This window comes from Condylostylus longicornis, unplaced genomic scaffold, assembly GCF_029603195.1.
Source record: "Condylostylus longicornis isolate FDR11 unplaced genomic scaffold, ASM2960319v2 ptg000048l, whole genome shotgun sequence".
Classification (NCBI taxonomy): Eukaryota; Metazoa; Arthropoda; class Insecta; order Diptera; family Dolichopodidae; genus Condylostylus; species Condylostylus longicornis.
In genome coordinates this window covers 7,393,545-7,416,630 of record NW_026578017.1, presented here as the reverse complement: position 1 = coordinate 7,416,630, position 23,086 = coordinate 7,393,545, and the positions used below count along the sequence as shown (strand labels likewise).

The 23,086-nt window shown below is 25.1% G+C and overlaps 1 protein-coding gene across 2 annotated transcripts in view; it reads left to right on the top strand.

Annotated features, from left to right (window-relative positions):
• Window positions 1–23,086, top strand: part of LOC129611242 (uncharacterized) — a 147,533-nt gene that overhangs the window by 21,651 nt on the left and 102,796 nt on the right. The window contains exon 2 of one of the 2 annotated variants that reach the window (XM_055524285.1): window positions 14,191–15,590. In XM_055524285.1, the coding sequence (XP_055380260.1) occupies window positions 14,255–15,590 (1,336 nt within the window). In that variant the 5' untranslated portion in view covers window positions 14,191–14,254. Of the gene's footprint in view, window positions 1–14,063; window positions 15,591–23,086 lie in introns of both variants that reach the window. The other variant, XM_055524284.1, reaches the window with a different exon arrangement.

Below are 23,086 nucleotides of genomic sequence, written 5' to 3'. Positions count from 1 at the left end.
CATGCAAACACATTTTTTGATATTCATATTGGATTAAAATTGGTTACCAACAAAAACTAATCCATTCAATAATTATCAAAGTAGTCTTAAAAATGCAATTCTTTACTATATTACGTATAAAAATTTTGATATTGCCTTCATATAAGAATTTTCTTAAAATTTCACTACCATTTAATTTTGGGAAATTCAAATATTTTTTATGCTCTCTTTTTTTTTTAATTTTACTCAATAAGCCCATACCATATGGTACTAAAAGAGTACAAAATAATGTTTTCTCTTCTGAAATGTGGTATTAAACTAAACTTTTGTATATGTGCATAAATAAATGTAGAGCTTGAAAAATTTGATTACCTTTTCATACACGAAAATAAATGTTTATTTAAAAAAAGTTTATTGTAATGTATTTTAGTGTGGTTATGTAGTGTAATTTAGTGTACAGTAATTATAATGTATATATGTATATATATCAGTACATACCAATTGAAATACGATCTTATACAGTTCTGTATTTGGAGCTGTTTGCTCTTAAATAAAATATTAAATTCACTGACATATACTTGGGTTTGATGTACATTAGATAAGCATAGATACATGCATATTCCTTTACAGTATATACGATTGTGTATTTGTGGAACTGCTCGTATCTTCATTCATTCGCTCTATAATATGACATTATGTATGAAAAAATGTAATTCTATGCTATTTATATGTTTACTCTATATTTTCGCATAATTTACTACATTGTTCTCTTATATATGCATACATATATAAAAGTAATTTAAAACGTTTTTGTTTTGTTCATTCAAAATACCGACTAGAACGATAACAATGTGAATTTTTTACATTAATGCTCCTTTGGTTCACTTATTTCCATAAAGACTTGACAATTTTATGTATTAAGATTGAAGTATAGTGCACCACATTGCATTTGAATTTTATTATAAATTATAATATGCTGGCGTTTCATATATAATATTACAGTAAGTAATTGTAGAATATTTTAATTGTTTATAGTGCCATACATATATAGTTAAAACTATTAAGATTAAATAGATAAATGATTTTATTCATTCATTATGTTATAAAAACACATTGAATACAATGTTGCATATTATAGTTTATTATTTCTCTTATAGAACAAAAACAAAAAGGTATAAATTTTATGTTATATACTCAGGTAATTAGAGTATATATAAGTATATAATAATATTTTGTTGAAAATATCCGAAATATAACTAAATTTATTTTATAAATCTTGAGATTTCGAGATATTAGAAAGGTATTTTAAATTGTTTCAGATCTTCATTGTTATTAATGATGTAGTTAAATTTGGTTATTCAATGATGAAAACATTAAGCTTAAGAAATAAATTGTGATAAAGGAAAGTTGATTTAGATATAGGCAGCGAAAAAACTTCTTGCAGTATATTTTTAAAATTTTAGATTTATAATTTAAGGAAACTGTGACGAAAAATTAAAATACACCCCTTGTAATAATCAGAATCCCTTAGACTTTCACAGCGAACGCTCTGAAATAAATTAAAAGAGTTATTTTTACATTTTTTTTTCAAAGCCTTAAACATTTAATCGTCTATGGTTAAAAGGTTCGTAAGAGCTCAGGTGATATTTTTTTCAAAAAAAATTATTTTTTGTTTTGCTCATCTTAATTTGGGCCATTTGGGTATATGAATGAAGGAATTTATTTGACGCAGTTTCTGAAAACAGCACTTTTATTTGTTAAACAAAATAGTTCTTCTTTACAAACCATTAATTTAATTCAGCTTTATTTAGTTAAGAACACATTTATATCGTTATTAGCTGCGTTTAAAATTTACTCTCACATATAACAGTTGTGTGCATACAAATTTTAAAAAAATTTCACAAGCTTTGAAAATGAATTTGAAGAGACTAGCACTTTCTGTTGGGACGAAGAAGTAGAAGGGTTTCTTTTTATAAAATTACTGTTTAGCAAAAATTTTGCTAATTATTTGTGTTTATAGAACTTAATTTATGGGAGAAACCAAAAAAAAAAAATTTAATATTTGTGATATTGGTGAATTTGACTGTAAGGATGTTAACTGCCTTTGAAAAAAAATTTTTTTTAGAAAAGTGCTAAATATACAAGAACAGGCAGTTAAATTATTAATTTATTAAAACACCAGAAATTATTAATTTCACTCTGTCCGTCTGTTCGTCCATCCCTCGGTCCGTGTGTTTTTTAAGTTTTTTACGATCTCGATCCCTTCTCAAGTTATTGCCTCTTGAAATCGTAAAATTTGAATTTTCATCACCTTATTTTTCCGGAATTGCAAACTTTTCCAAAATTCTTTAAATTTTTCAAAATGCTAACGGTAAATGTTTTAACATCAAAAAATGTAATTATTTTTCTTAACTCATTTGCTAAACCGTCCAATTCAACCATTACGTTAGTGTTTTTTTTCAATTTTTTCTTTGGTCTCCTAAATGTATGCAATAGTTTTATATATATAATATGATATATTGAAACTAATTAAAATAATGTTAAAAAATTGTTTTTAGAAGCAATTGCTGAAGGGAGAAAACCTTTTTTACGAACCATTGGTTTGGCCCAACTTTATTTTATTCTCTTAATTCTTTATAAATTGTTTTTTTTTTAAATAAAAACAAGGTGACACCACTTTTGAAAAACTGAACATTTTTAATTTGGTATCAAAATCATTCCAGATATCTATTGCATGAATTGAAAAACGTCATATCAGGTACGGGTTAAGTCAGAAAGTTTATTTTATATATGATGTAGTTGTATCGCATTCAAATCATAATTTTTTAAAATTTTGAGAGGCTTGAATACTAAAAATTGTTTTATTATGTCACAGCCAGTTGTTTTATTATGTCACAGCTAAGTTGCAGCCAAAATTTGATTTTTGTGCTAGTTATATGCGGTGTTGTATGCAACACTACAATATTACAAACTGAATTTTCATACAGCTCTTGAACTAAGAAAAATTTGCACAAAACAAAAAAAAAGAAGTTAAAAATAGAAAACGATTTTTGTTTTTCTTTTTTTAGTTTACATTTTTTTCCTTTACTAATATTTTTTTTATTTTTTTTTGGAAACCTGCATTAGAAATTTTTTATTTCGTTTTCTTTTTATTGCTTTCTTTTTTTTTAGTTGCCCGATACTAGTTGTTGCATCTTTTTTTTTTTTAGTGCCAAGTTACATAAGAACTTCTTATACAATTTTAAGGAAGAAAAATAGCGAAAATACCAAAAATAAAAGAAGAACATTGTAGGTATATAAACAGAAAACTGGGTACATAAGAACGAAAATAAAAAACTAAAATGAAAATAGTCTTTAAGAATAGTAAATATTTGAAAGGTTCATAGTTAAAAAAACAACAAAAGGCACAAAAAAAATAAAGGAAAAAAGTAACTTACCTTCTTCTTTAGATAGTAAGCATTCTAACTATAATAATAATTTCTGCATAAAATATACAGCAACAATAACAACAACAGCTAGTATGTTTAAAACTTTATAGTTAAAAGAAAGTTAAAAATAATAATAATGAAGACGATGAGATCTTATGGCTGATGGGTAGTAAAAAAAAACAAATTTTGTTTTTTAGTTTATTCTTATCTAGAGGAGATTTTCTAGAAAATGTAGAATGGGGAAAAAAGGAAAATAAAACGAAATCTTTATACTTTTTGTATATTTGCTCTTAAAGTCTAAAAAAAAACTACAACTATGTAGTACCAAATTATATACATAATGCATAAAAAAAGTACATAATGTACATTTCATGTATCTACATAATGTACATAACGAAAATTAAAATTTTTAGTAGGTATATAAAAAAAAAAACAAAATGAATTCAAGAATTATTTTGAATTTTTATTTTGTATATTCTACTGGGTCTATCTGCTATGATTGCGGTGCCCTACAGGGCAACAGGTGAATCAACTCTTTCACTAAACGAATGTACATATTTATATACATACTTCAGCACATACATACATATATAAGTATATAAATACAATAAAATGCTTGTGTATTGCGAATATTGTAGTCGCCATTGTTAATAGTTTGTTTTTTTTTTACTTAAGAAAAACTAATAAAAAAAAAGTTAAATAAATTTTGTTTAAAAAGAAAATTTTCAATAGAAGACTTTCTAAAATAAAAGTTATTTTTTACAAAATACAAACATATTGTATGAATTTTTTGTTTTTTTTTGTTTTTCACAAGTTGTTTAAGTAATAGAGCATAATATATTTTAAATTTATCAAAGGTAATGTTAAAAAAAAGTGTATTTAGTTAAGGTGCTTTAGATCAATATATAGAGAAAGAGAGAGTATCTCAAACATTTTCAAAATGTGTCAAATTTTTAATTAAAAGCACTAAGTATTTGTTTCAAGTTTACAAATTGGTTTATTAAAACAATCGAATGAAGAGCCACGTAAGGTAAATATAAAATTATGGTTAAATATACGCATTCCCTGACAAATTCAAACTATATAAGTAGTAGGAGTATAATCTCTTAACAAAACAATTACCTATCAAAATGAAGGTTTATCTTTTATTTATTACAAAAACAATTATTAGACCATTGTGGCTTCATTTTCAATTTATTAATGGCTTAACAATATTCTTTGCGTAACTTTGAAATAATTTCTTTCCTTAAAAAAATATTTAATTCAAAACCGAACAAAATCACATATGTGGAAACAAATGTGGAAATCATGCATCTTTATAAAATTTGAATGAATTTTCTCCGGTATTCCAGCTTTTTAATGCTGAACCTGACAAAAGTATCTTTTTTTGTAAAATAATTGGCAAATTTGAATTTTTGTCTCACGACTCAATTCGAATAACTCAAAAGAAAATACCAATGAATGCCGTGAAAATGTTATTTTAATTAAGAGAAGCACATACCTCATTTGTTTTATATTTACAATTTGAGAAACAATGATCTTTATAATGTGCTTTCGATTTTGGTCCCAGGATAGTTATAATGTTTGTTGCCTTTTTCTTTGAAACAGGAAATGCTTCTTTCTAATTCTTATTCTTTTATTTTTCAACTACGTTTTTTAATCATTTTTACTTTTGTTAGACGAAACGAAAAATAAGAAAAAAAAAATCAAATAAATTTTTTAGACTTTGAAATTGAACGGTTGAATAAAACTTCAAATAGATTTGAGTGTTTTCTTAGTTGTATCGAAAATTCAATATTTTTAAATATTGAGAAGATATTATTCGCATGAAGTTTTCTTCGCAATGGCAGAACGAATAAGGTAACATTTGGAAATTTAATTTAATTGAATGATAAATAATAATGAGGTAATGGGGGGCAATACGTACCTTTTAATAGGTAAATAGCCTTTACTCGTGTCAAAATGTGGGAAATTGTTATTCCGAAATTATAATTGCAAATTTGTAATTCAACTACAATGGCTTATGTTTAGATTCAACTACAATGATATGTTTATTATGCTTTTATAAATTGAATGAAGGACAATTTTGTATTAAAAAATATTTATTGCAAAAAGTTTACTGAGTGAGTTGAGATAAAACAAGTAAAAGGGCAATGAATTCCATCGTGACTTAAATTTGCTTTAACATTGCAAGAAAGGAGAAAATATACATACTTATAAAACAAAGCAGAATAATAAAAGTGAAAGAATATGCATTTTAATAATATTTACAATAGGCTTTTCAATTTAGAATAATTTTGCTCATTTCACATAATATGAAAAGTTCATTACAAGCCAAATCTTTCACTGAATTTTTATCAACAGCAGATGAGAATATTAATTTTTGAGAATATTTTGCATTCCTATCTATAGTTTCACTTGAAGGTCTAACTGAGTTAATACGTCTACAATCCAAATAAGAATATCACTTAGCTCATTTTTAGTATCTTAACAGTGGCCATAATTATACGAGCCTTAATTTTTATTTCGCGAATGACAAAAGCGGCGCTTAGATACTGCCGGTATTGGGATAATTAAGGCCGCAAATAGAATTCTTTTTTCTTATACACTGATATAGACAATATTTTTATAAGAGTTGGCAATACAATTTTCACATTTGGGTATTTATATTATTTCTTATTATAATAACAATTATATTTTAAAATTAAAAAATTATTTACTTTATATTTTATAATTTCGCGCGTATTTTCTTCTTTTTAATTGTATTTCAATTGATGCGGCGCACTATTATAGACGCCATTCTCCAAATCGTTATAAATGCATTAACTATACCAGACGTATTATATCTAGGTGATATGCATCTATCTAAATATATATGTATCGTTCACCTTGCTGTGTTATAGCTAAGTAATATGGCTAAGTAACATCCATATACCGCAGATGAAGATTGAAAAATGCATTTTATTTTATACAATTTCTTTTCCTATATATAAAAATATATAATAAATATAGAAGTAATAATAACAATAATCATGATGTAGTAAAAACTAGAAACCTGATGGTTCTCAATGATCAGAATTTTTTTTTAAGTTTCAACTTTTTCAAAAAAGAATTTTGATATAAGAATATATTCGCGTTGTAATATGTAAGTAAAAACCGGAAAATGTTTAAATTTTTCAGATGTTCGAATATGTACTTGTATAGCGATTCATAAAACTACATTAAAAAAGGAAATATGAAGTAAAAAATAAAGAATCTTAAGGTTATCTTTCGTCAATATTGCGCCACAATAACAATTGAACTATCATCGAATGTCATAGACAGTACGCAATTTAATATATGAGAATAGTTACAATACAATAAAATGCTCCCAAGCTTGTTAATTTAAGGCTAATTACAAAAAAATATTTTGTTTCAAAGTATTTTTTTTAAAGTTCCTGTATAAATTTATTTATTGTGAATACGTGAGAACTCTGCTCGATAATTACACAAATGATAATTTATTTTTATAAGCAATTTTCTGATTTACCAAAAAATTTTACGGAAATATCGCAATGCAATTATCTACTATAAAGCTAATTATATTTTCTTATTTATTTTAATTTTGAACCTCCGTACATAGTATGAGAAAAATTTTGATAGATGTCAAAAAACTAAAATATTTTTCAAAACACTAAAGTTTTTGTCAAAAATTGTCAAAACACTTTAAAGTTTTGTACGATTTTTACGCTCCCAATTGCAATGTCTAATTGAAATTTTATAAATTTTATCAACTCTTATTTCTGTTGCATCAAAAATTGAGAACCAAATATATTTTAATTTATGCATAAACTATTAGTATACAAATAAAACAGGTGATAAATTTAAGACTATTTGACATTACAAATGGATTTGTATCTCATTAATATTAATTAATTTGAAAACTGTGGGTATTGCAATCTGCAGACAATTTTAAACAAAAACAGAAAATTTAACATAAAAAGGAGAGACAAAATAACTAACAATAAAAAGTAAAAGAAACAATGCGAAAAGAGAGGCGAAACAAAAAAGAGACAAGCGAGAAAATGAAAAAAAAAAACGAAGAATTTTAACTTGCGATGACATAATAATAAAATTACGCGAATGTATGTATTTTGTTTTTATTATTAAGTAATAAGGAAATATCAGTATATTTCGTGCTTTAACCGGCACATACACACTCACGCAACACCTAGGTTACGGAGACGATCCGATCGAAGTTTAAGTTTTTTTTTTTTTTAAATAGAAGCCTTAATATTAAAGAATGCTACCGGCGTTTCCTGAAATTGCATTAAAAAAGAAATAAAAATTAAAATGAAACATATGAAAAATTAAAATATAAACACACATCCATAAACATCCAGTCAAAGCACCTATTCATATCAACTTACGCTAAACATAAATGGAAGTTGTATAAACATAAGAGAAAGAGAGGGAAAAAAGCAAAAAACTTCGGTAATTAAAAAAAGGGTAAAACACGAATTTTGTTTTTTGTTGCATTTTTTTCTTATCCTATTTTCCCTTTTTTTTATTTGGTTGTTGTTTTGCTTGAGGAATGATTGAATAATATTGAAAAAATGATCTAAGTTGATGATGTTGATGATAATAATTATAATTGAAAGAATACAACAGTAGACAAAGGTAACAACGTCATTTTGTCTTCAATGTTGTCAATTTTTGACATTTTTTGTATTATTTTCTCTTTTTTTAAATTTTCGTTTCTCTTCTCTATTGTTGAATTAAATGTTGTTAAAAAGCGAAAATAAAGAAAAACTAAAAATTTATGTACGTTAAAGAGAACTTCGTGTGAGGTATGGATGAGTACAAGACGAGTACTTAATTTATGTGGAAAATCACTATTTTTTACTTTTTAGAGACAATTAAGAGAAATTATACTATTTTTAAAATGAAATTAGTTATCTTATTTATCTTTTTACACATACATGTCTTTTTTCTTAAATATTAGTTAATTAACATAAAAATATTAATGTTATGCTACTGGTCTTGAATTTTTATATTCTTATAAAGTCATTAAATAATTTTTCTTAAGAAAGAATGTAATTTTATGATTCCATGAAGAAAGTTGGGGCATTGTAGTATTTTAAGGCTATATTGCAACATAACTTAATTTGCAATACAAAGTGATATACCTACCTATAGCATATAGTGAAACATACATTTATGCTTATATGCACATATAAATGTGTGTATAATTTGGAATTGTGAATACACTATGTTTATTGAAAATTATGTTTGTGTAACCTTCCTTAACTTAAATATAGTGAAAAACATATAAAAATTCTCAAAAGTCTAAGGGCAAAGTGATTATAGAACAAAACATACGTTTTAAAAACAACTTACGGTACGGTCTTAACTTAAATCTTTCCAAAAAATATTCCAAGTGGTTGTGGAAAAATAAATCTAGTGAAAAAACCAAAATAAAATGTTGCTATAAAATCATTAGGAGGCTAGAATGAATAATGCTTAGTTAAAATTTATTTGTTTAAGATAAAAACAAGAAGTTTTGCATTGAATCTCGTTGAACTCGTTAAAAATTTCTCGGTGGCGGCTTCAATCCTACTGAGCGTAAGTGTGTCGGCATTTGCCTTTAACAACTATCGTTACAATTGGTTATTATAATACAAAATACAATATTTTCTACAAAATACACATTTGGTACATGTGTGCACATGAGTTTTACATAAATAAAATATAAAAAATAAGGTGACTGAATTAATGACCTTTGTGGAAACTGTCGTTAAAATTTTGTTTACTAAATTTAATGTTTTTTCTAAATGTTCTGTCATCAAAAATAATTTCTAAATATTAGTAAATTAAAAGAAATATTTATTAAATTTTGCGTAGATTTATATTTAAAATTTAAGAGGCATTTTCCTAAAATTAATTTGACATTAATTTATTGTCTTATGATTCATAGAAATATTTATGCATACATACATACATGTCTATATGTTGATTATATACACATAAAGAATAGTATGTACATACATATGTATAAACTTATACAAATTTAAATAAATTTTTATTCATATACAACGAAATATGCCTAATATCGACCACATTGTCTACGATAAGGAAGGTTATGTGATCAGATCAAATTTTTTATACTAAGTTTTCAGTGGAAACACACTTCTTTATTGTACAGAAGCGTAAATAAAATATTTTTGGAACTTAATTCTTGCTCTGTCGGCTTGTTTATGGTAGTAAGTTTATTTTAAACTATGGCAAGATTGATTAACCTTGAGATATGTCAGGAACTGAATCTTTTTACGAGCCGGTTTAACATGTTTGATACTTTTGAAGAAAGTATTCAACAGATTACCCTGAAATTTTATATATAAGTTTCTATCAACAGTATAGGAGAGATAACTTGACTTTTGAAAGGTGTCAGCAATCGGGCGTTTGCTACGAACCAAATGTACATTTTTGCGCATGCGAGGAGGAATAATCAAACGATTACATTGAAATTTAATATGTGAGTTCCAGGTGTTAAAACAATGAACCTATAAAATTTTTAGAAAATTCAGTTTTTAAAAATTTTATAGGTTCAGACTTTGTTGAAATTTAATATTTGAGTTCAGTTTGCAACAGTAAGTCACCGATAAATTTTTCAGAGTGTTCGGATGGCACAGAGTTAAACTCTATTAAAAACATTTTTCTAGGCGTGTTAACTAAAAGCTATCTGGTGTCCTTAAAGAGAAGAAGTTAGTAAGGGAAGAAGAAATTTTTGACTTTAAAAGAAGTATTTAAAAGAACTCACTAAACTAGACAATACACAATGCGGCCGGTTATGTGCTGATCACATCAGATTGTTTTTTTATTTTGTTATTTAAATATTTAATTTAATATAATTTATTTTGATCTTTATAAATTCATTGATATCTTCCATAAAAAACTATCAAAATATTTTTTTCTTTATAAATTTATTTGAATTTAATTATAAATATTTATTTTAAACTTATTTTTTTTGAGATCATAAACACACCCACAATATCAATGTGGTCAGGCGCCATTGTGGAATTTTTGAGTATATACCTATGTACATATATGCACGTGTGCTTATATATAGATGTAAATACATTCAGTATTTTTATAAAATATGTTATAAGTAACTATATTGTGGGCTATGATCAACATTCTAAACATAGAAAAGTGACATGAAATGAAGAGAGAAAAAAACAAAATTATTGGGGCATATACCCTAATTTGTAAGTGATTTGATGATTTCATAAATGAAGCGTTCCAAAGAAAAATTCCTTGTCTTAACATATTAAATAATGCAAAAAATTATGCAATTATGAAAAGAAAATATTAGCACTTATTACGATGACCTTCCAAAATTTATATATTAATAGGGTTACGAGTAAATATTATAAAACATTGTATACGAGTGTTAAAATGAAGTAAAAATTTTTGAACATTACAAAAAGTTTTAGTTTTAGAACTCTAGCTTAGTTCATCATTAGATCACAGAATAATGATGTTACTAAAGATGAACTAAAACAAGAATCAAATAAACGATTCCAAACCATAACCATATAGCCTCCAAATCAATTCTAAACCATTAACATGATTCACCTGTAATATGAAAACCTGAGACACAAATATTATTCACGAGAGGTCTATTAAAAATAACAAAAAATCTTCAATGACATAGTTTCCCTAGTAACCAATTATATGATTAGTTTATATGGATAAGAATATTTGCAGAAAGGAATTGTATATGATTGCATTCAATTAAGGAAGGTTCAATTTCTAGAAATTTGATTTTGACGAGAAAATTAGTTTATTTAATTGAAATTCAATGAAAAGAACTCGAATATGAACTTCATTGATTACATTGCCTTAAATATTGGCAGAAATAAACAATCGACTAACATTTATAATTTAATGCAACCGTGGTATCATCCTTGTCGTATATGCAATACGACTCATGAAAACATACAATATTACTCGTATATGAAAATATTGAATGAAGTATTGTGCAATTATTTTTGGCTATCATTTAAGTACTAATGGATAAATAAATTATTTTTTTTTGGAAAGTTAATTTAGATCTCTGGTAGCCTTGCCTGGATATCGTTACTCTACAATGTCAGCGAAAATAGGATGAAATGAAATTGAAATGGAACGAAATGGAGAGAAATTATGTCCCAATTTTGAGTTTATCATTTTTATTATTACATCATCATTGTCATTTTTGTTATTGTACATTTCTCTAATACAATTTCTACCAATTTGATCATCAATATTTGCGAAATAATTTCGGTAAAGTAAAGAATATCACCCGATGGTGTATAAAAAAAAAATACTTTAAAAATTTATTACGTGAGTAAAACTCCACAGTTGCATATAGTTACACGCACATTCTTATGTAAGCAAGTGTAAATGAACTAAATACGGCCAATATTTTCTCTTTTTTTACTCGAAAATTTGCATTTCGCACACTACACTTACATACATATTGGTTTTAGTTAAAAGTAAACCACCATGTCTAGCAACATTATACGATTTTTGTTTATAAACTTGTAAGCATTTTTTTTTGTTTTACTTTTTCTTTGGGTTAAAATGGAAGTAATAATTAAAATTCAGTAAAAATCAAATAAAATTAAAATTGACAAATTGTTGAAATCTGAATTCGATACCAATTTTTTTTTTATTTTATTTTAATTTTTGCTTAATTCGGTCTCACTGCAAATATAATACATATGTATGTATGTACATGTGTAATGTATTGAAGTATATTTGGAGTCAAAAAAATCGCTGATTAAAAATATGATAGTATCTTATAGTCCATAACCATTGGTTGCAAAATTCCTTTTGTGATATTTTCATTGAATTAAAAATTTTTGTGTTGATTTTTGCTTTTTGATTTTGTTTCTTAACAATCTCAACGAAATGTAATAATTTACTTTTATATTATGTCAATAAATAACCATACAAGTCCGTCCAGACGACTTTATTTCCAAGACATTTTTATTTTAAATTTTTTATTTTTTTTGTTATTTTGTTTCGTGATATTTGATATTTCATTTGTTATAAAAATAATATTGGAATTTAAAATTCTTTTATACTTTTATATAATAATGTGCTTTTTTTTGGGAAGGAAATTGAAGAATTGAATATTTTTAAGAATTGCTTCTTATATTTTTATTTATATAAATGAGAATTTTATTAAAATAATAAAAAACAAGAAAAAATAAGCAGAACCACTAACAAAAGTAAGAATTTGAATGACTAAATTGGGAATTATTTTATGGTCCTCTTAATTTTCTGAATTGTTTTTTCTTTTATTATTTTATAAATTTGTCTGGTTCAAATTTGGACATATGGAGTGATATTTTTCGTTCTAAACTGGTGTAGAATATTAATAGATATTTAAATTTTTTTATAGTGTGACTAATTGTGGTTACTGATGATTAGTAAGTTAGTAAACATTTTTTTTATAGTTTTATTGCTTTTTAGAATATTTTCAAAAAAAATATTAAAACAAAATAACTTATCAGTTATTCAGCTGTCTGTTGCAAAATTTTTCGTGATTTCCAATATATTCTTAAGTCTTGGGTCTTATATCGAGAAAATAGACTTATTACTTAAGAAATTTTTTAAAACCCTATTTTTATTGTCTTTATTATTTCAACCACGATGGGTTACATGGCACTTTTACAAATTTTTTTAGAAAATTTTCACTGATTTTTCCTAAATTTATTCATAGTAAAAGAACTATTTCTAAACAGAACGCTTCATTAATCAGATCTAAATTCTGTAAAAATACTAATTCTATACATAAATTGATTAAAAGAGATAACATGCTACTTAACAAACTATTTTTGTGATTCACAATACTTCTGTTTTTCTTAATCATAATATTGAGCAAATTTTTTTTGGAGTATGTGTTTTTTTTTTTCTGCTTTACTTTATTATCATTCCTTTGTATAGACCGGAACTAATTAAAATGTTATTCAAAATGTCATAAGGGAAAAAAAATTGATTTTATAAAATGAGAGTTATTTTGCATATTACTAATATGAATATTATACCTATGTATTTAACATTAGGACTGCTAACATAATTTTTAGCAAGAGCTAATTTAGCAGGTGACTTTCATTTATCTTTTGAATTTGTCTCATAATTATACTGTAAATTAAGGATTCAGGAAAAACTATCATATACATAATTAAAGAAGTATTTATAATTTTTCAAAACTCATGTAATTTGTAATTTTATTACTCGCATTTTAGTCATGCACTTTACGTAAATAGAATTAGAGAGTGGAACATTTAAAATCTCTCTGTTTGAAAAAGAAATTTGAGATGAGAGAAATATTTGAATTTTACCCTGACTATTTACTAAATTAAACTCAATCTTGCATATTGTTCAGCAGTAAGCAAGAAACTGTAAAATTTCGGCTTGCTCTAGCAATTTTTATGAAAATGTAATAATAAAATTTAAATATGCGATAACAAACTATTTAAGTAATAATAAATTTTTAATTCAATAATAAAATTATTCAATACGAATAAAATTTAATAAATTTCGAGCAACTCGTATTTAATCTTAATTAAAACTGTTATAATACCATAGTTTATAATCTTTTCCAACTCTATCTATTTTCAGGTAACTATTAATTCCGTGTTTCAAATAACCTATGTAACAGCTATATATAAACAACAGCTACAACTAGAATAGAAATGTGAAAACTGTCCAATAAATTTTATTCTTAATTTACATTTTTTTTCAACAGAAAATATAAGTGACGATCTTATACGTTAATAGCGGTAACATGTTTAATTTTGAAATGCAAAATAATGAAAATGTCCACATTAAACGGTGATAACAAAATAAAAATTTCAACACTACCATCATTAATATCTGCTTCAGATGTTAAAACATCAAAGCAAGAGAATTATCAAGAAATATCGACTTTAAAATTTCCTAAGAAAATCTTTATAAATGAACAGGAGATAAAATTATTATTAAACTCATACGATGGTGATAATTTTCAATTAAAGCCAATTGAAGTCAAAAATAAATTAGTATTATTGAACAAAGTATTATCAGAAAGGAAAATACAACCAACAAATAAAGAAACAACAGATAAATTAGTGGATAAAAATGCTTCTGTAATTATTTCTACTACAAAAATTCCATTATCGAATTTGAATGTTGATAAAGAAACATTATTGTCATCAATAATAGCTAATAATAATGAATATAATTATCTGGACACTCTAAATTATAAGATAAGTCAAGAGTTACCATATAAAATAGAAAATTCATCTAATAATCCGATAATTTATGATAAATTCCAAACGACAACAAAAAATTTAAATATTTTTAAAAAACTGGCAACTTTAAGTGGTTATCAACATTGTGGTATTAAAAGAACTGAACATTTTGAGGAATTTATGAATGATAATAATGATGAAAGTCATAATGATATCAAGAGAAAAAGCTTTAAAAACAGTTATGAAAATGAACAACGAAATTTGGAAAGTTTGCATAAAATACATTATAAAAATAATAAAGTTAATAATTATTGTAATAAACATAATATCAATGATAATAATGAAAATAACGATTATGATTATCAGGAAAATAATTTCGAATCAAATTATAAATATAAAAGAAGATCAAATACAATTGATAAATTATTTTGCATTGAAATGTTAAAAAAACAAATCAATAATATTAACAATAATAATAATTTAATTAATTCAAATTGTCAATATGACATTAAACAAAATATTATTAAAGATAATATTAAAAATATTAATAATAATAATAGTGATAATAATTTAATAATTAATAAAAATAATTTAAAAGAAAATTTCAATTTGAAAAAAATTATTTTAAATGTTATTTTATTAATAAAGTTATTTGTTATTCTAATTGTTGTTAATAATAATATTTTAATTAGTAAAATTTTTAATAATATTAAAAAATTTCGTTATACTTACTGGAATATTATAATTAAAAATTTAAATTATAAAAATTGTAATAATAATAATTTAAAAATAGTTAAAATGAAAAGAATCCACCGATCTTCAATACAATCTCCACCACCACCACCACCATATTTAGGATTAATTATAACATTAACTATATTTATTTTAATATTAGGATGCGCTGATGTTACTGAAGGTGAGCAAAATTTATATATTGTTTAAATTAATAATTATTTATTTTCAAAATATTAATTTAGCGATAATGAAAAAGTTTCCTTGAGGATTTTATGAGTAAATATTAACTTTTTTTAAAGTACGGTTTTTGGAATATATGGATGTATATAGAGTTCAAGCAGCAGGAGTAAAATATGAAAATAGTTTAAATTTAATTTTCATTATTTCCGTATCCGTACAAATATTATAAATTTAATACTCCATTTGTATGGCTAAGAAATAAAAATCTGGGATCTTTGACTTCTACTTATTGCGTATATTTACCTACTTTTGCTTAGCGTATACATATGTTCCTTAATCGATCTAACCATTTATGTCTGCATAATAGCCGTATGCAAGGGATAATTAAAAAAAGTATTAGGGTATGCAAAACAAATTTTCACAAATAGGAACGACTGCAGTTGATAGAAACATTAAAGCACTTTTGTATTGCAAGCGGAGCAATAAGATCACTATTACGATGATATTTAACTATGCTTGTATTAGTTTGTGCAGTACCTGCCATATATAACGTACAAAATAATTTAATCATAATCATTTAAGTCAAAATGCTTAAATTTTAAACGGACATATTTAGTTACGGAGGCACAATTCTAAAAGAAAAAACGCATGTACGCTTTTGTCCCTCTCATGCTCCTAATATTGTCTATGAAATTTCTTGCAAAATGCAGCAACATTCTAAAAAGAAAGTAGCTAATTCCATATTAAATAAATTTTAAAAAGTGAATTTTTCAATTTATCAAAAGATCTATGCATTATTTTACACGCGATTTACTGATAAAACCAGCAATTTCGCCAGATATTTTAAAGTAAAAGTGTAGGACAAACATTTAAGTTAACAGTTGTAGCGCTGAGTGAGCTCTCTTTAGATCTGGAGTCAAAAACACTACTAGCTGTTTAAAATTGGTCTCATGTACAAATTTAAGTGTTAAAGTAATTCGAGCATTATTTTGTTTTTCACCTGTACAGGGCCTTCGTATTATCCAGCGAAGTTAACAGCAAATTTATATATTCAATCCAATTAATCCTTGCATACCCAAGTATATATGCAATTAAATATTTTTATTAATTGGTCATAAAGTCGTATTACTTTTATTTATGAAATTTTTTAATTCAATTTTTTCATTAATGTGAAAAAATATATTTTTAATATTAACACTGCAATACTCCATTGACCTCGTTTATTATAAGTGCATAGTTTGGGCAGTAAATGTAAGGATTTTAATTACAAAAGTTATACGGTGTCAAATTCTTTTTCATTGCAGATTTTCAATTTTCATATTTATATTGCCTTGAATTCTGACTGTTTGTTAAAATAGACCACTTACAATGCTTATTGCAGTTTTAAGAGAATCAATATAAATTTTAATATCAAAATGGAACTATTTATGTGTACTTTATCTGACATTCCAACCTTTGTTACGTTAAAATTTCAATTTAAAAGTGCGAATATTTTATATGCTTAAATTCTGTTTTGGTTTTAAATCGTAATTTCGAAATATTGATTTTAATATAAAAACAGAAAGACTTAAAACTTTCAAATGACCTTTTAACTATCGTATGTGTTAATGTAAAATTGTAATGGAATTTTTAATACTGTATGGTGTCATTTACGATTAATCACTGTCCAAGAATTTCTTTTGAATGAACTGTTTTTTTTTTCGTTAATATTATCGTTACAGCAGTATGGTTTTGAATGTTATCCGAACTATTTTCCTTTTAGCACTTTTCAAAAAAATTTTTGAAAAAAAGTACTTATTAGTTTTACTCTGTCCGTCCGTCCGTCTGTCCGTGTGTCTGTTTACAAAACTTCTGCACCCTTGAAGATAAAAATCTGAAATTTTGTACGTACATAGATCTTTATTAGAAACTTATTTCCGCAGAACAAAATTTTTACCTATCTCCCTTCCTCTAGAAGTTATACCCCCCCAAAACCCTAAAAATGGCCTTTTTAACTATTTGTTGCAATGAAACCATAAGCATTTTTGAAATTTTGCAAACGCAGAAGGGCAGCAGCTTGCTTCCCTTAGCGCGGTATCTAAAGTCCTTTTTTCCAAATTTTTGATTTCGTTTTTCTTCTAGACCTCAGCCTGTAGAAGCTTGAAATTACGAGCTTTTAGACATTAACAAATAGTTCATTTTGTTAGAAGAAAATTTTTTTCCATCTCCACCCCCTCTCAAGTTATCGCCTCTTGAAATTTGAATTTTTGACACCTTATATTTCCGAAACCGCAAGCTTTTTCAAATTTCTATAAACACAAAAAGCTATGGGTAAATTCCATGACATTAAAAAATATAATTATTTTTCTTAACTCACACAATTAACTCTTAAAATCGAGCATTATGTTCACCCCACTTTATATTAATTTTTGCTTTATTCCAAAGACTGCATAAATCGTTCATCCTAAATATATGCAATCCTAGAAATAATTTTGAAAATGAATGAAAATAATTTTAATAGTGTGATAGGTATACATAGACTGTACTTAAAAGCAGTATTTTCACATGTTGAAGGGAAAAGTGCTACTATACAAACCATTGGTTTGACCCAACTTTATTTATTTTACATACTATTTTTTTTGGTAAATAACAGATATTTATGAATTAATTTAAAAAAAATTTAAAAAAATCAAACCAATGGTTTGTAAAGTAGTGCATTTCCAATTCTGTAATCAGTTTTCTTAACAACATATAAATATGCCATAAATATTGCATTCCTTTAGAGTCATAACAAAATTGAAAGAAGTCCTAAGAAAGTAATTAAATTATGTATCCGGTTATTTGGGTTATTTAACAAATTTAATCACGCCTTCTGATGACAGTTACTGATACTTATTTGCTTTTATAAACAATTTGATAAAACTTATCGACTCGAATGAAGAAGATAAAAAAAAAAATATAAATTATTTATCAACGACAACAAGAATTTCAGACTTTTGAAGCTTCTCATCTTTGAGAAAAATAAATTTAAAAAGGCAAAAGAGGGTTTGAGAATACTGATTATTTTCGACCTTCATTTTGTTATGGTAGCGTCTGCCTATGCCATTTGGTAGTAAGAAAAATAAGTTGATGTTTTTCTGTGCTTGTGGGATTGGAAAAATGTTTAAAGTTTCGACATAATAAATTTTCAAAAAAATCAGAAGTTTAAAAATTTTTCTTTTTCTCGAAAAACATAGTTTGACTATTTATGTACAAATGTTTATTGGCATATAAAATTTCAGTTTTCTATCTTAAGGGGCGTAGAATTTTCGTAAGAAAAAAAAAAACACACTGACAGACAAAATTATGCTAATAAGGACATTTTTTCCACATTTTGTTGAAAATGTGCTAAAATTGAAATTTATTATGACAAGGAAACAAGTTTTTCAATAAAATTTTGGCCTACTATCATCACAGGTCGTTCTTATATATTATATGTGATGGCGTTGCAGTTAACAAAAATGCATTCTACTTATACATAAGAAATTAATAAAGGTTTAAAAAATTTTGCGATTACCGTCATATAAGGATGAATCGGGAGGAAAAACTTCTTCTATTTTTCATTTTGGCTTTTTTGTTTGGTTCATTATTTTGGTTTATTATCAAAATTGAAGTTCGTACCATTGCTATTAGTGACTTCGGTTTGTTTAAAATTTTGAACAAAAATAAACAATAAAAGTTCATTATTAAGGCTCGCTTCCCAAAACGAAAAAATATTTTTCATTTATGCACTTTTAAACTTACAATATTACTTGGGTTCGTACATAAAACTCTTGCTTTTTAATGAAATATTAATGAAATATTGGGTTTAAATCAAAATTACGTTAAATTTGTGTAGTCGTTTCGAATTTTTATGTAAAAAAAGGAATTGGCAAATAGTTTTTCGAATTTCTTGTCTTTGAGTTCGTGAATCAATTCGAATTAGATGTATTGAGAGTTTAAAATAACAAAATTTTTCTGCACAAGTTTATAAACTAGAATGTCGCAATTTTGAATATTTTTTAAATAAATAAAAATTTCTTTTACTAATAAGAACTTACGTCTACTTTTATTATTCACACATCTTTCATGCATTTGAAAAATAATTTAAGTGCTTTTTAAATTTTATTTTAAAAATTAAGTGTTCGAAATAATAGTTTTCAATTTTTTTTGATTTCTTTCTCAATTTACGATCTTAATGTAATCTAATTGCATTAAATTTTAAAATATTGCTTTCTCGAGCCAAATTTCAAATTTTCTTTATTTAAATTTTCAAAAATAATCAAAAATTAATTTTGGAATTGGATTTAAATAATCAAAAATTGCAAAAAGATTAGAGTTGAAATTTTAATTTTTAATTACGCGATTTATTAAGATTATTAATTTTTCGTGATTATTATTAAAAGAGCTTTTTAATTTGCTATTCTCAAATATTTGAACTGAATCATCCAATTTCTTTTGTTTTTGTAGTTTGTATATTTTCTTAATATCAAAATTTCTAAAATTTTTAAACAGTTTGAAATTTCCGACATTTGGCCGTCTTCTTACTTTAATTTCGTTTTTTGACATTTTACTATTTTAAAGATTTCATATTTCATAAACTTGATAAAAATTTGAAACTCCTCTAATTATGCAATTTCAGCAACTTCACAATTTATTTGTTTTGCTTCGACAATGACTTGATTGATTGAAAATCTTTAACTTATTTCAAATCGGTGAATATAGAGTTGTTAAAGGTTGCTTGATAACCTTATAGAAATATTTTTAAAAAAATATTTTCCCGAGTTTTTAGCGACTTTTTTAAGACAGAAAACTGAACGTAAAATGTCATACATTTTTGTAAAAATTTGGGACAAATTGGAGCCGTAATCAAAAATTACTTGCTTGCAACTGGTACAACTCTTTAAATTTTAACTGGATCTAATTTTTCTACAAGAATACGAATAAATCAATACACTTACATTCGTACGTACATGAAGAAATTATCAAATCACACATTATAGCAATTTTTTTATAGTTTTGCAATTTTTCTTCTCTTTCTCTAATATTTTCATTCATGAATTTATTTATTTATTTTTGATACAAAAAAAAAACTATTTCTAAAATTTACACATCTTACAAATACATATGAAAATAAAACATATAAAACCATACGAAAAAAAAAGAAAAAAAAAAATTATTTTTTTACGCGTTCACATTATTTATAAATTTTCAGGGCCATTTCCAGATGAATTGGCAGGTAGCCCAATTCATTTCCTTAGAATTCAAAATATTCAATTTTATGCACTATTCGGGAAAACAAACATTTGCACATGAATATATGCAACTAAAAGTAATTGTATATATACATATCTAGATATACTTGTAGGACGTAGATAGAAGAATAGAAAAAAAAAGTTATTTAAAAAAAGAAAACAACCAAAGGGGGTGGTCGCGCTATTCAAATATCATACATAAATAGATTAAATTTTTCTTTCTCTTTCTTTTCTATTTTACAATTTTTAATTTGTTATTTTTGTATAAAATGTTTTTGTTTTTCTTTTTGCTCTGATTCTTTGCTTAGTTCATAGATTTTCCGAATCAGATGGTATTCTGCAATCTAATAGAAAAAAATTTGGCGTCAATTCAATTTTTCGTATAGGTTTTCGTAAAAGGTAATATTTTTGTGTATTTAAAATTTCAGATGTCATTTTGTTTTATCTTAGTTGAAAAGAAAAAAATTTTAATTTAAAGCAATTTTTAATTTATTACTTACATTTTTCATATTTTAAAGGTCATTAGTTAACAACTTGAATTTACGCTTGTAATACCGAAATTTTTCAAAATTTTTGAATTCGCCCAATTTGAAAGTAAACTATCTTAACTATGAGTTATTTGAAATTTTGAATTCGCTTGTTTTGCTGGAAAAATAATGAATTCATTTGAAAAACCAATCTTTCTAGCACTTACTTAATTGGTTGTCTCTTTAGTATCTTAAAATGTATTTTGACTTTATTTTTTAACTTACTTCATTTTCAAAATAGAAATTTGGTTTTCATATCAAAATAAAGGTGCCCAGAGAAATTACTTTTATATATAACTTTAATTTTGTTTGGTGAATTTGTGTATAATGCATTTAAGCAAATGAACTGATAAGCCTGTCTAGGAATAAAATGGTTACGTTTAACTCTTTCATGGCTCATGTCTCGTAATACAAAATTGCACCAATCGCGTTTCTCAACTTTTTTTAATTCAATATAGAGGACAAAAAATATTTTGCCCTATTTAACAAACTTTGATATTTGATTTTTTTTTTTCAATATAATGTTATTGTGAAAACGGCGATGACCATAAATTATATAATTTACATTAAAAAAGTAAATAAATAAAGTGTGGAAATTGGAAATAAATTATAATTAAATTTCAAATTGAATGAATGAGAGAGATTGACTCATTGTTAAATAACGATTTTGTTTTTAGAATCATAGAGGAGGAAAAAAAAATTCAATGGAATAAGTAGTTTTTTAATATTCGATTAAGAATATTTCAATTTGTAATTAAAAATGTAAAAATTTTCCCAGAACTCCTAAGAAGTTTAGTAATTTTAGCTCGTGCAGGATATTTTCTCACGAATTTTATTTACCTCATGAATAAATTTCTTTTACAAACATTTTTGTTTTTGAATTACGACAAGGCATTTTTTAACAATATGAGGCTGTTAACGTGAAATAAAAGTCACAAAGAATAAAACGTCCTACTATGTTGAAACACACTTACTATTATGAAAGAACAAGTTGTGCGATTTTCATATCTACATATTATAACATTATAATACTGTGGGCTATAAAAAATGAATAGCTATCTAAAATGCAACTTACGCATATTTTCTAATACCCTGTCAGATGTTGTTTTAGTTCTACAAATGTAAGTGGAAATTTGGATTGAGCTTTAAAATAAAGGTTATTCATGTTGAATATGGAATTCTAAACGTAATATTAAACATTTTGGGTAAAAAAATAATCAAAACATAAGAAAATTTTGGGGAATTTCGCAAGGTACATGAAAAATCGAAAAATATGAAGCAAAACAAGTTGGACTGAAAAAATTTCAAGTCCTGTAATAATTGGTTTCTAAAATTGTTTGTTTTTATTTCAACCACAAGTTTTCCAACTTGTCTAATAATTTTCATTTTAGCAGAATATACCCTATAAATAGAAAAATGCTGTAAACCCTAATAAATAGACAGAAAAACAAAAGAGAAAATTCAAATGAAGGAGCTGTAAAACGAGAAACTTTTTGCGATTTGAAAACATTGACTTTTTGAAATTTCATTTTCTGAATTTCTAATTTTCTAATTTTTTTTAATTTGTTTTTTAATATATTGCGAATGTTAAAATAATTTTCTTTCACATAATGTCGATTTTGTAATTAATTGTGTATTGATTCGTAATTTGACTTTCGTAAGTATTCCACAGTACCAAGTTATAAGAACAACACTTAAAAAATTAACTTAAGGGTCCT